This window comes from Cryptomeria japonica, chromosome 2 (assembly GCF_030272615.1).
Source record: "Cryptomeria japonica chromosome 2, Sugi_1.0, whole genome shotgun sequence".
NCBI lineage: Eukaryota > Viridiplantae > Streptophyta > Pinopsida > Cupressales > Cupressaceae > Cryptomeria > Cryptomeria japonica.
Genome location: NC_081406.1, coordinates 652,019,894 through 652,032,390, shown reverse-complemented (window position 1 = coordinate 652,032,390; position 12,497 = coordinate 652,019,894). Strand labels below are relative to the sequence as shown.

General features: G+C 39.0%; 1 protein-coding gene across 1 annotated transcript in view; it reads left to right on the top strand.

Annotated features, from left to right (window-relative positions):
- Window positions 1–756: 756 nt before the first annotated feature.
- LOC131038392 (E3 ubiquitin-protein ligase HAKAI homolog) overlaps window positions 757–12,497 on the top strand; it is a 28,042-nt gene continuing 16,301 nt past the window's right edge. The window contains exons 1-2 of the mRNA XM_057970816.2: window positions 757–1,212; window positions 8,409–8,467. Coding sequence (XP_057826799.2) covers window positions 952–1,212; window positions 8,409–8,467 — 320 coding nt within the window. The 5' untranslated portion in view covers window positions 757–951. The remainder of the gene's footprint in view (window positions 1,213–8,408; window positions 8,468–12,497) is intronic.

The window sequence follows — 12,497 nt, the reverse complement described above, 5'->3', positions numbered from 1 at the left end:
ACAATCAAACCTAACTTTTGTAGATGCAAAAATAAGAGGAATAGGACAAAAATTTAACCACAGTCGTGAAGATTTTCAATGAGCTTCTAGGAACAAATTCTACGCGACATCTTAATTTTGAAAGATTCCAGTATGTCTGCATCTAACATTAGAGAGTCCTGGGATGCAAATTGCCACACAGACCCACACTTTTAGGCCGAACTTGCTGTTATAAGTGCTTCTCTATTTCTTCTACTCAGACTTAGCCCCGTGTCTACATTTTGCTTGTTGTTTATGCTGTTTCAGGTCAATTCTTCATCATTAACCCTAGATCTAGCATAAAAATACACTCAAATCAATTTCAATTAAATGATTGAAAAATAACTTGATCTGATTCAATCTTCATTCATTGGATCAATTGAGTTCTCCTTTCCTTCAATGTTTTTGTTGGAAAATTAGTTTATTTCCTAGTTTACAAGACTTAACTTGTGAAACCCTAATTTCCCATCCATTACATTACATTTACATAATTAAATTTTTATTCCATTTAATTAAATTGGTTAAATACAAAATATATGTCTATCTTAACATCTTTCGCCCAAAATATATTGGTTAATCAGGAGACATCTGAATTATTAAAAAAAAAAAAGAAATAAAAAAAAGAAATCTAAAAAAAGTACATGTATTTTTTATGTAACATCATTACAATAATAATATATCATCAACAAAATAAGAAAAAAGTCGTTTTCCATCGCGATTTAGGGTAGCGAATCATCCTGGGTTCCTCAATAAAGAAAAGAAACGGAGGCGGCATGCTGATGTAGATCTCTTACAAAATCTAGAGTAGCGGCGGTGGCATGCTGACTGTACATCTTCTACAACTCTATATGAGCGGATTCTCTGTGTGTGCAGCCTGGTGCTCTGTATCCTGCGAACCAACAAGAGCAGCAGCACAAGGCAAACAAAGTGAAGATGCTGCAGATACGGCTCAACAGGGGAAATGGATCGGAGGAGGGAGGAGGCGGTAGAGCCCCTTCTACCGATAATGTCACTGTCTCCTGCCCCGACCACCTCGTGCTGGCGGACCTGCTCGTGGCCAAAGGCCTCGGTCTCTCCTCACTTTCCAATGTCAAACTCCTCAAGACAGTCGGTCGCAAACGCAGGAGGCGCCCTGGGGACAAGATCCACATCTGCCTTTGCTGTGATTTCCCCATTGCTATCTATGGCCGACTTGTAAGTTTTTCATTGCCCAACTGCTTCTTACTACATCTTTTTCAATGGAAAATAAATCACTCGGGTTTTTCAGACACCTAAATGTATACCGTGCCTTGAATGTTGATTGGGAACCCATCCAGTTTAGGGTAAACTGGAATGATAAGTTGTGTTGTCATTCAAATCTTGATTCGCGCAATACTTAAATCTTGGTCTCGTGTAAACGTTGGCTGTAATAGTGTTGCAATTCAAATGCTTATTTTCCCAGGACTGAAAATGTTCAAGGCCAAGTCGCCTGGAGACGTGGGACATGGAGATGTGGATGCCTTTTTGAAATAGGATATGGGTGTTTATCAATAAGGGCATTACTATATTAGTTTTAAATACAATTAGCAGGAGATGGTGTGGGTATGGCTGCTGCGACCGATCTTTTCTCAACTTGTGTTTCACGGTGACTATGGTTTTAGGGTTTTGGCGATAGCAGAGGCCGAACTTTATTATGTTTTTAGGTTTCAGGTGTTTGAAAATGCGTTGTGAATGTTTTGCGTGTGCTTTTTTGATATGGACTGAAAAGTCTTTATGAATAAGAGCATAACTATATTAGTTTTAAATACAATTAGCAGGAGATGTGTGGGTATGGCTGCTGGGATCAATCTTTTCTCAACTTGTGTTTCAGGGTGACTATGGTTTTAGGGTTTTGGCGATAGTAGAGGTCCGAACTTTATTATGCTTTCAGGTTTCAGGTGTTTGAAAATGCGGGGTGAATGTTTTGCGTGTGCTTTTTTGACATGGACTGAAAAGTGTTGCTTAGTTCTTTTCCTGTTCTTTGGATATTTGATATATAGAGGTCAAACGTCTTGCTGATAATTACCAAGAGTTTCTATCTGGCTATTAGTGTCAATTTGAAAATCTTTACTCTTAAGTTTGGGAGTAATCTCCCCCCTGAACCGAATTCACTTTTGCACTTGTTTCAGACACTTACTTTTCCTATAAGTTAGTCTGGGAGTAATTAGGTTATAAAAGACCCAGATAAGTAAGCAATTGTCCAGAAAAACGTATCCAGGTTAAAAACAATAGAAAAGGATCAGGGGAAACTTAAGTTCTGTGCTAGGAGGGTGGAGAATTCGCCCCAAGCCTTAAGTCTTAAACTTGATAAGTCAGAGAAATGTCAGCGCCTGAATTTGCTAGGATATCAATAAGCTTCCCTCTGCTCGATAGTAGTGAACAAAAAATACTCTTCTAACTGTCTACATATAGAACAAGCTTACTCTATCCCATTATTAAGTTTGCTGCTAGGACTTGTACACTTGGAAAGCTCTAAACTATTATAAAAATTCCCTGACCAGAAGCTACTGACTTTCCTCACACAGCTAGCTATTGTGCATTTCAAAACATCTTCTAGTTCTGGATCCTTACACAAGGGAGGGTTTGCTTGACTACCATGCCCTATATCCCAAGATAAGAAAGTGGAGATCACATCCCGAGAGGATGTGATAAAGTGCCAGATAGCTGAAACCTTAAGAATCATCCGATCTGAACATACTCAGTTGCTCCCCTCTGGCCAAATATTTCTTTTGTAGCAAAATACTCCACAATTTATCCTTTTGTGTGAAGAGCCTACAAGGCAGTTATGCGCGTAAGGGTAAGCTCAGGTCCTTATTGTCAACCCCTACTTGCTCTTTATGCCTGCACACATTGTCTCAGCTAAGTAGCATGAACTTCCTTTCTTCCCCTGCCAGAGTGAAGATGTGCATTTCTATTGATCTTTTCCAGAACTACTTTGGGCAATTTAAAAACAGAAACTGCAAAGGTGGAAATGGCTTTCAAAACAACCCCAATTATGGTAGTGCTTCTGGATAGACTGAGCCATTTTGTCAGATCATAGATCTACTGACACCCTTAAGGCTTAAAGGGTGCAATCCCCAGGTGTGTGCAGGTTAGGGAGACATTTGAAAGCCAAGGACATCTTTGGTTCTTTGAATCACTCTTTGGAGCATATTCATAAAGAAAACTTTAGATTTTTCTGCATCAATGGACAGATACCTCCTCATACAGATTTAAACCTTGTTTAAAAGCTTTAGCATCCATCATATCAGCTGCTTCTAGCAACATAGCATCATCCACAAACTGGAGATGAGTCTAAGAAGCCATCTGCAGGGCTGCACTGATACCTTTCAGCAATCTCTCATTTTTATAGCTTTAAGGAGATCTTCCCAGTGCATCCACCATCAGAATGAAAAAATATGGAGAGAATGGATCTCCCTGTCACAGCCCTTTAAAATAAGTGAGGAATCCTATGTGGCTTCAGTTGAACTACATTGTAAACCTGGCCTGTGTAGTAGAGCTCAAAGACCAATCAAGCCACACATGGGAAAAATGATACGCTTGTAAAAATTTGGTGAGAAGTTCCCTTCTTATTGTATCACGTGTTAGCAATGTCAACTTAATCACCATACCTCTAGCACTGTCCCGATTGAGAGAGTGCACTGACTAATGGATAACAATGATACCATCAAAGATTTGTCTTCCAGCAACAAAAGAATGTTGTTCTGTAAACGAAGAATGGAAGGAATTGATTCAGTCTTTTTGATATTGCTTTTGAAATGGTCTCGTTGATGTTATTGCAAAGTGTAATTGGATTGAAGTCAGAAAAAGGAAGAAGTATGTTATAGACTGCCCTGCTTTCTATAATTCCCTTGTCAAGCTTGCTGTGGGTATTTCGTCAAACAGTTGGCAGACTATCATTAAAGGTCTGATTTTCTGAATATATCTGTGGTTTAGTTGTTTTCTGGTGCGTTTGTGATAACTACTTTGCAATCATTCTTTTCATTCCAGAACTTAAGCATAAGATATCAACAAGTTTATAAATTAAGTGCTATGGCAAATGCAACAACTTGCTTATAATACTAATACTTCAACTCCACAAGTATTACAGTTCAAACATTGAATACATCACTGTAAATGATATCAAACAACTCAGCTCCAGTCAATATAGATGATATTCCAACACAAGACAACGCAAAGAACCTGGTATTAATGTCGTTGGAGGGTTTTGTCACAGCCGCTGGTCGAGATGTTTCTGCTGATGTATGCCATGTCTTCCACACGACTCTAGCCCAGTCGCTGGTCAGTACACTGTGGTCTGCTGGGCGCCGAACTTCACAGACTTCAGCGGCACACTTTGCTGTTTAATCCCCACCACAATGACTTGCCAAATAGAGCTAGCAACTATGATTGCTGAGTGGCCTGAAAAATATAACTGCGGCAGCTAAAGACTGGCTATAGGTTAACCTGGGAATTGCACAATGGATGGTTCAGAATGTTAGTTTTAATGATCAGGTTAACAATTAATGAGCAGAAAACAAAAATGCGCAGTAAGGAGGACACACAACACAACTATACCCTGGGAAAACTTCCCTCTTGGAGGTGAAAAACCCAGCTAAATTCTCAGATCATATTAATCAATGAACAGTAGTTCTCTTTACAACTAGCTTCAGCACATGAAGCATTTAGCACATCTGAATTAGGCGAGCTTGTGACTTATCTGCAGTCACCAATGAAGTTCGCTGATGAATTGCAGACCTGAAGGTGAGTGTGGAGACCCTGGAAGATAGTTAGCTGCTACTGGAAATGGTTTGCTATTTCAGGGTTATGAATCGCTGTCCCTTGAACCAGTTTTCACACCTTGAAATATGATTCGCTGTCCTTGTAATGTGAATCGCTGATGCTCATGAATGCTTCACTGATAAATGATCTTGCTGAATGGAGAAGTTCGCTGAATGTATATAATGAATGCTCTCAACAACTCGAATAGATAGGAGATAATACATTCTAATTTCCCTCTTGGTCAGCCTAGACAATTTTCCCGCCAAGAAGAATAGGTCTAGGTTAAGTACAAGATACATATGAACACAAGTTACATGAATAGGTCTTGACCTATTTTGTGTTTACAAGTCACACATATGTAATTCACCCAAATAGGGCCTGCCCTAATTCAAGTTACATAATATCCCAAATAGGCCCATACACAATAAATTTTAAGGCTGAAGGCCACATTAAAATTTACCAAGCTAGGTCGGCCCAATCAAGGGATACGACCTAGCTACATTTTCAACACAGAATAGTTCGAATTCCCTCCTCCCAGGATACTAACAGCCTGCATTTTCATTCTTCATCGCTGGAACTCAGAAGCTATCATTCACAAATACTGCAATTTTTTCCTCAACTAAGCATTCACAGTCAACTGCAAATATCCACTTCCATCATTTTTCTCCAATACGGATTTGTTTTTAAATCTTCCAGACCTTGTCTTGCACAGGTGTGGAAAATGTTGCAAAAGAGGGTGAACGTCCTCCAATGCCTAAGAAGAATCTCCAGAAACTCAAAACTCCAAGAATACACAATTCCCAAGACGGTTCAATCTGCATTTATTGCTCTTATTTATAACTACATTTGGGCACAATTACCAATGCACCATAAATGTGGGATAAAAGAAAGTTGTAATAAAATATTAATATCCCCCTTATGTCTCCACAATGAAAGGGAACCTTTTAATTTTTCCCTTTAAACATTAGTCCCAGCATTAATTAATCACTAAAGTTAAATATTAGGAACTTTCAATTTTATTGCCCAATTAATTAATGGCTTATCAAATTAGCAATCTTGATGAAAAATCAAATGCCCTAAAATACTGACATCCAAAATTGCTTCAAATATTATCAGACATTGAGCCACAACTGACTTACTATAAATAGTAAGTATTTGGAAACCCTGTCAAAACACCTCCAATTGGCCTGAAACTAAAATCGCCTAAGCCAAATCCTTCATTGATCCCTGTAAAGTCCTGTTAGCCCTCGGGACAATGGCAAAATGGGCTAACGACAGATCATCTCATGACAGGCTAAAAGGGGGACATTACAAAGTATCCTTCTTTTTTAAGGATGAGAGCAAGGAAGGTACATTAAGATCCACAAGACCTTGCCCGATCATCTAAATTCATTGACAACTGCCCTGACATCCGTCGCTTCTGTGTCCCCAAAATCCCGAAAAATATTGCTTGGAAAGCTATCAAGACTTTTTACTCTTCTGAGAGAAAAAATGTTTTCCTGATTTCCTAGCACAAAAAGAGCTTTGTTTTGAGCTTCACCAAGAAGTCTAGGAATCTTGCTTAAAAATTGGTTTTTTTCAAAAGAGGAGTCTACCTGCCAAAGAAAAAGAAAGCTCTTAAGAAACACACAACTTCATCTGTAATGGGGGCAAAATCTTGCTGAATAGAAATCATCCCATCCACAATACATGTGATCCGTTGATTAGTCTATGAGCTACAATAGAAATGAAAGAAGTGGGTAATTCTGCCCTTTTCCTTTATACATTGAACCCTAGATTTCTGATACCCAAAAAATTTCCACAAGGGCATAAAATTTGTCAAGCGTCTCTAAAAGGTTCAACTCCAAAGCTATTAAATCATTTGTCAAGCGATTTTTTGGAATCCTAAAATTTATGTCCACTAAGTCGTTTTCCACAGAGCTCATTTTAGCAAAGATATTCCCGTATTACATTATTCCAAGATTTTTAACAAGAGTTGAGATATTTTAGTGCATGTTCAAACTTGAACATTTGCAATCGCTTGCATACCACAAACACCTTCCAACAATAGCTCGCCACCTTTGCAAATCCAGATGTATTAACCACATTGCTTCAATCTGAAGGGACATCTATCAAATTGCTTGTTTGGCCGAACCTCTAGCTAGATTGGAAGATGATCAGAGCCCAAGACATTAAGGACAGAATATTCTGTGAGCACCAGTTGTTCAACCATTCTGCTTCGACTAAGAGGATATCATTCATAATGTCACAAAAACCTCTCTGATTATTCCAGGAGAATTTTACCAGATTTAGGTTCAATATTAACAAGTATTCCCTTCAATGAAGCTTCTGAAGTTAATAGAGTGAGAAGATCGTAATCTACCCCCCCCTCTTGTCTTCCTCTTTGGAAATGTTATTAAACCTTCTCTTTTTGAGCCTTGCCAAATAAAGAGTAAACCAAAGATCTCTTTCTGGACACAATAATGTTTAATGTATATAATATTTAGTTAATAAGTGTGGTTGAATATTTTGTAAGCAGAAATTCAACAAATGAACGAATATAAATGTTAGCTTCATCTCTCTAATCCATAATCATAATTCTTTTTTGGTTCACATTTAAATGGCAATACACAATAACATTTAATGTATGTAATGCTTATTTATGTAATTCATTTACGCACATTTACCAAGTACAAGCATATTTGTGTTTTGTAGGAGTGTATCAGGATGCCGAGAAAAGGTGATTATTACATGCATTTGTTTGTAAATGGATTCTTGCATATTCTTTGCTTTTCATGTTGTGAAACTATACTAACTTTTTATATGTATAGATGCAAAAATGTTAAGCTAAATATTTTAATCTTTTTTTGGAAGCTTCTTGAAACATGTCCTTTGTGGCTTGTGCTGTGGCTTGTGCTGCACACATGAACTTCCATTGGCTTTAGCTGCCAGGTCTGAGATAATCAAGGCTGCCAAAATTTTCTAGGGACTTGTTCCCAGCTCCATCTCTTTCTCTTTAGTTAATGTGTTGTTTGAGTGGAACGGACCTAAACTAGGACAAATCCAAGTGGGTGCATAAAACTCCATTTACCTTACCACTTGCAAGGCAGAACTTTTGACAAATTTCAAGCCACTCTGTACAGGGCAGAACTTTTGACAAATTTCAAGCCACTTTGTAGACTAAATTATGTAATGATATTTTCATGCAAGTCCTTAGAAATTATCTGTGACGTAATTCTACTTTCTCAAGGCTTCAGCATATGACAAGCTGTTTCAAATTTACACTTATAATATTTTTTCCACGCTTCTATGTCTCTTCATAGTTAATGATAAGGAACAAATTAATCAACTTAAGAGTTATTTAGCCTCATGCAAATTTCTTTCATTGATAGATAGGGTTTATTAATTTCTGACACTGTAGTTAATGGCTCAAACTAGAGTTAGTAGTTTAAACAAATATTTGTAAGCAAATTGAAGAATGCAACATGGTGGTATGTTATACTAGTTTGGGATCTGCAGTTTCATTCAGATAATATTTAGTTTTGATTTGTATGTCGGAAGCTAGTTTGACATAGATGTTCATAATCTAATTGTATTGATTCAAGAAGTTGTATCTTTATTGTGCTTAACAGAGTCCTTGTGAGCATGCCTTTTGCTTAACGTGTGCAAGGAGCGAACCCAGCTGTTACCTGTAAGATATCTTATTCATAGTAACAATATGTCACAGTATATCTTTTATATCAGAATTATGTTGGTTGTCGAATTATATCCTCTTTGTTATTGGACAGTAGAAGAAGGATTAAAGAACTTTTAAAATAAGGGTTCACAAAGTTGGAGTGCCTCTAATGAACCATTAAATTTTCTGCCAATATTATACAAATATTTGACGTGTAATTGTCTCTCACTGCTTTGATTAGTTTTTACATTGCATAGTTTTTTTGCAGTCAATCTAATCTGGTATGTTCACACCTCAGCCTTTTTGATTGCCAACTCAGTTATCCAATTTTTTTATATTACTACTATTTCTAACACTTATAGTGTAAAGATGGATACATGTGGTTGATTTTTTTTTTCTCTATCAGCAATCTGTTTTTGTTGGAAACAGCATCTTGCATGGAAGAGAAACTTATTCACTTCAGTCAATTGAATCCCAAAGATGATAGACTAGTCCAAAGCCTATGACAACTGATTTTTTGGGAGACCCAAGAAATAGTCAGAATACCAAACCAAAGTAGGGAGGAAAGGGAAAATATACTTAAAAACCAGGACTTCTAATTTTATTTTTTCCTTTTGGTACAAGGAAAATGCAAGAAGGATCACAGGACAAAATGTACATTCGTGATTAATATTTGAACATAGAGAGTATAAATTGGTCCATTCCAATATGTCTATAAAGGACTTTCAAGTTTAATAATCGCAGGTAAAAATAGGGATTTGACCAGTATATTTGGAGAAAAAGGTTGTGCAGCATCACAGATTAGTCTTTTTCTATATTGGAAGAATCAAACTAAAAGTATTATAGCTCAGCCAGGGGAAAAAGTGGTTTTTTTTTTGATTGGTAAATATTTTTACTTTATATTAATGTGGAAATTTAAATATACAAAATGGCAGTCTTCCACGATGCATAAACGCAGCAAACATCAACCCCATATCACCCACAGTCATATCTTATGAACTACCCAACCCTACAACTTATGACATCCAAAAGAAAATAACCAGATCCTTGCTGGTTCTACAAACCCAAATGTTCCAGAAATAATTTAAGTTATAGAGCAATAACTAACAGCTGAAAACATGTAAGAACATATGAAAAACACTGGCCAACAGGCCACTCACTCACTATCACCCTGGCTCGCCTTCTCCCCTCCCTCCTCAGTGGTCAGTGCTTTCCCCCTTGCCGCTTCACCTTTCATTCTTGGGATGCAGTCCAGACATTCGAAGTTAGGGTCGCCCTCCAAACTTGCCAGTAGCTGAATAGCCCATCCTTCTTCAACCTGTCTCTCAGGTCCCTGCCAACTTCCAATCTTGCCACCACATGCAGAGCATTTAGGACTTCATCCACTCTAGTTAATTTCACATAGAGCTTCATCGCTTCCCATCCCACTCGGGCATGTTCCCGGCATTAGTCTTTGATTTCATTCTCCGGTCCACGAACAAAGGGAATCAACTCCTCCTGGTCATCCTCTTTCTTAATACGGATGCCAACTCGAGGTACCACCCATTCCAGGATTGAATCAAGGTTTATCAAAAGCTCCCCATCGATCAGTTTGGTTAGTGTGAGTTTTATCTTTTCCACCTCCGGCTCGAACTCACAAGCCCACGCCAGAAGCAAGGAGTACACCTCCATGTTTGTCCGATATCGGTGTCGGACGTAAACCACCTCCTCAACAAGCATGAGACGAGCCATCGCCCATAGCTTCTCCGCTTTAAACCGGAAGAGTCCTTGCATCCGCTTCTCCGATACTTTGCCCAGAAAAGGCACCAGCTTCTTGTCCGTTCGTAGAGTGAAATTAGCTTCCATAGTCACCTGCAGATTTGAAACAACAATTCCTGCAATGCAATGTCATACAATGCTACAAAGATACAATTAATTCTACTACAAACAAACCCTGGCACGCAGCTCAACGGGTAATAAATTCTTCCGCCGTCATATAGGGTGGATAATGAGTGCCAGAGATATGGCATTAATGCCATGAGATCATATGCAGGATTTACTGCCATCCTCCACCCGCTCCAATTGTGCGACCTGCCACAGATAACTACCTTCTTCAAAGAGCAGGCGCTAGCTTGTCTTATGTACTTGCCAATTTTTGCTCTTGCTTTCATGCTGAAGACTGCACATTTCTAAAAGGCTGCAATTAATACCATTCCCACATGTGACCATCTCCTTTCCCACCATTTGGCCGCATAGCTATCCAATTCGCTTCCAATGTTAGATAGCAAATCTGCCACTGCATTTGCTCCTCTCCTAATATGCAAGACACGAAACATCACAAATGCTTTGAGCTTCTCTTGGATCATAGCCACCCATCGGTTTAATTTCCAGCATGGCGTGTTGCCTTTAGCTATTGCATTAATAACTATTTGAGAGTCCCCTTCTAAATGTAGCCGTTGGACTTTCATATTTAAGGCCAGTTCTGTTGCTAGAAAGGCCGCTTGGACCTCTGCTTCATTATCAGTGCCATCTTGCAAACGTTGTGCTCCTTTGAAAAGGATAAATCCGTTATCATCCCTCGCCACCACCCCAGCACCTGAGATTCTCGGATTTCCTTTTGATGCACCATTGAAATTAATCTTTATCCACTGTTTATTAGGTGGTTCCCATTTAACCATCTCTGAAGAAAGAGCTGGATCAACCCCTGAAGACCCATTAACAGGTTGGCAGTGTACCAGAGGCCATTTTGCCCGGATATCTCTATCTTCATTTGTGAAAGGATGTTTTGCTAAATTATGATTCCTAGCCAGCACAGAGACCGCTTCAACTATTGCTCTTTCCACTCTTGTGTACAAACTCTCCTCTGATTCTACTTTTTCTTGGAAAATTCTTCCTTCCAAATCTCCCATACTACAAGAGAATGGGCCACTAGCTAAGGCTGGAAAGGGCTGATTTACGACAAGGTATTCTCCAGCTTGTAAAAATATCAAAAATCGAATTAGGAAGCGGGATGGCCCAATCCAGCTTACCAAGAAGGAATTTCCATACCTTCTGTGCCTCCTCGCATTGAAGTAGCAGGTTATCCAAAGTTTCTTTTGCCTTCTTACACTTTATGCCCCTAAATGGACCTAGGAAGCCTAACCTGCACAGTCTTTCTCCTGTCAGAATTCTCTTTCTTAGAACCAACCATGAGAAGGCTCCTGCTTTCGGGAGGATAGGAGAGCTCCACAACAGTTTAGTTGGCAAGTCCACTCTTGCTTCCAAATTTTCTAAAATACCATAGCCAATCTTGATCAAATACTGCCCAGATTTTGATCCACACCACCTAAGTGTATCTTCCTTGTTCGACAGAGGTGGCGTATACTCCTGTAGGATGGACTTCAACAGAGCCTTTTGGTTTGGAGTCATAGGAAGATTATCCGGCTTCTTCTATTCCCAATGGTCTACTCCATTTGTCCTGCACTTCGTGATGAAATCTTCTACCTTCACACCCCGCTGTGCTTCCGTGACCCGTTTGATTTCCTCACACCCTTGTCTTTGATTGAGTGCTGGCCTTCCCTTCCCAGGAGTCTGTTCAGAATTTGGCCATTGTCCCTTTACCTAATTCCCATGTGATGTGCTCAGTGATCATATGTCTACAAGAGCATAGGAAGTTCCAGATAGCAGATCCTTTGGGGAGGACTCTGATGGTGAAAATTCGTTCCCTGCTCATCTGATCTAGATATTTATGTTTTAAAATTTGTACATTTATGTTTTAAAATTTGTACCCACTTCTGGTTTGGGTGAGAGTAAATTTGCCATAGCAACTTTTCTCCCATTGCCTCATTAAGCAAAGTCCACTTTCGCAAACCTACCCCCTAGTCAGCTTGGATTGACAGACTTGTCCCACGCAATCAAGGGGATTTTGTCTCTCGCCTCTTTGCCATTCCAAAGAAATTTTCTCATTCCTCTGTTAATGCATCTGATCACTTTCTTCGAGATCTTTAGTGCCGTCATGGAATATATAGGAAGGGTAGATAGGACCGATTTGAGGAGCATTATTTTTCCAGCCAAGGTAAGCCATTTA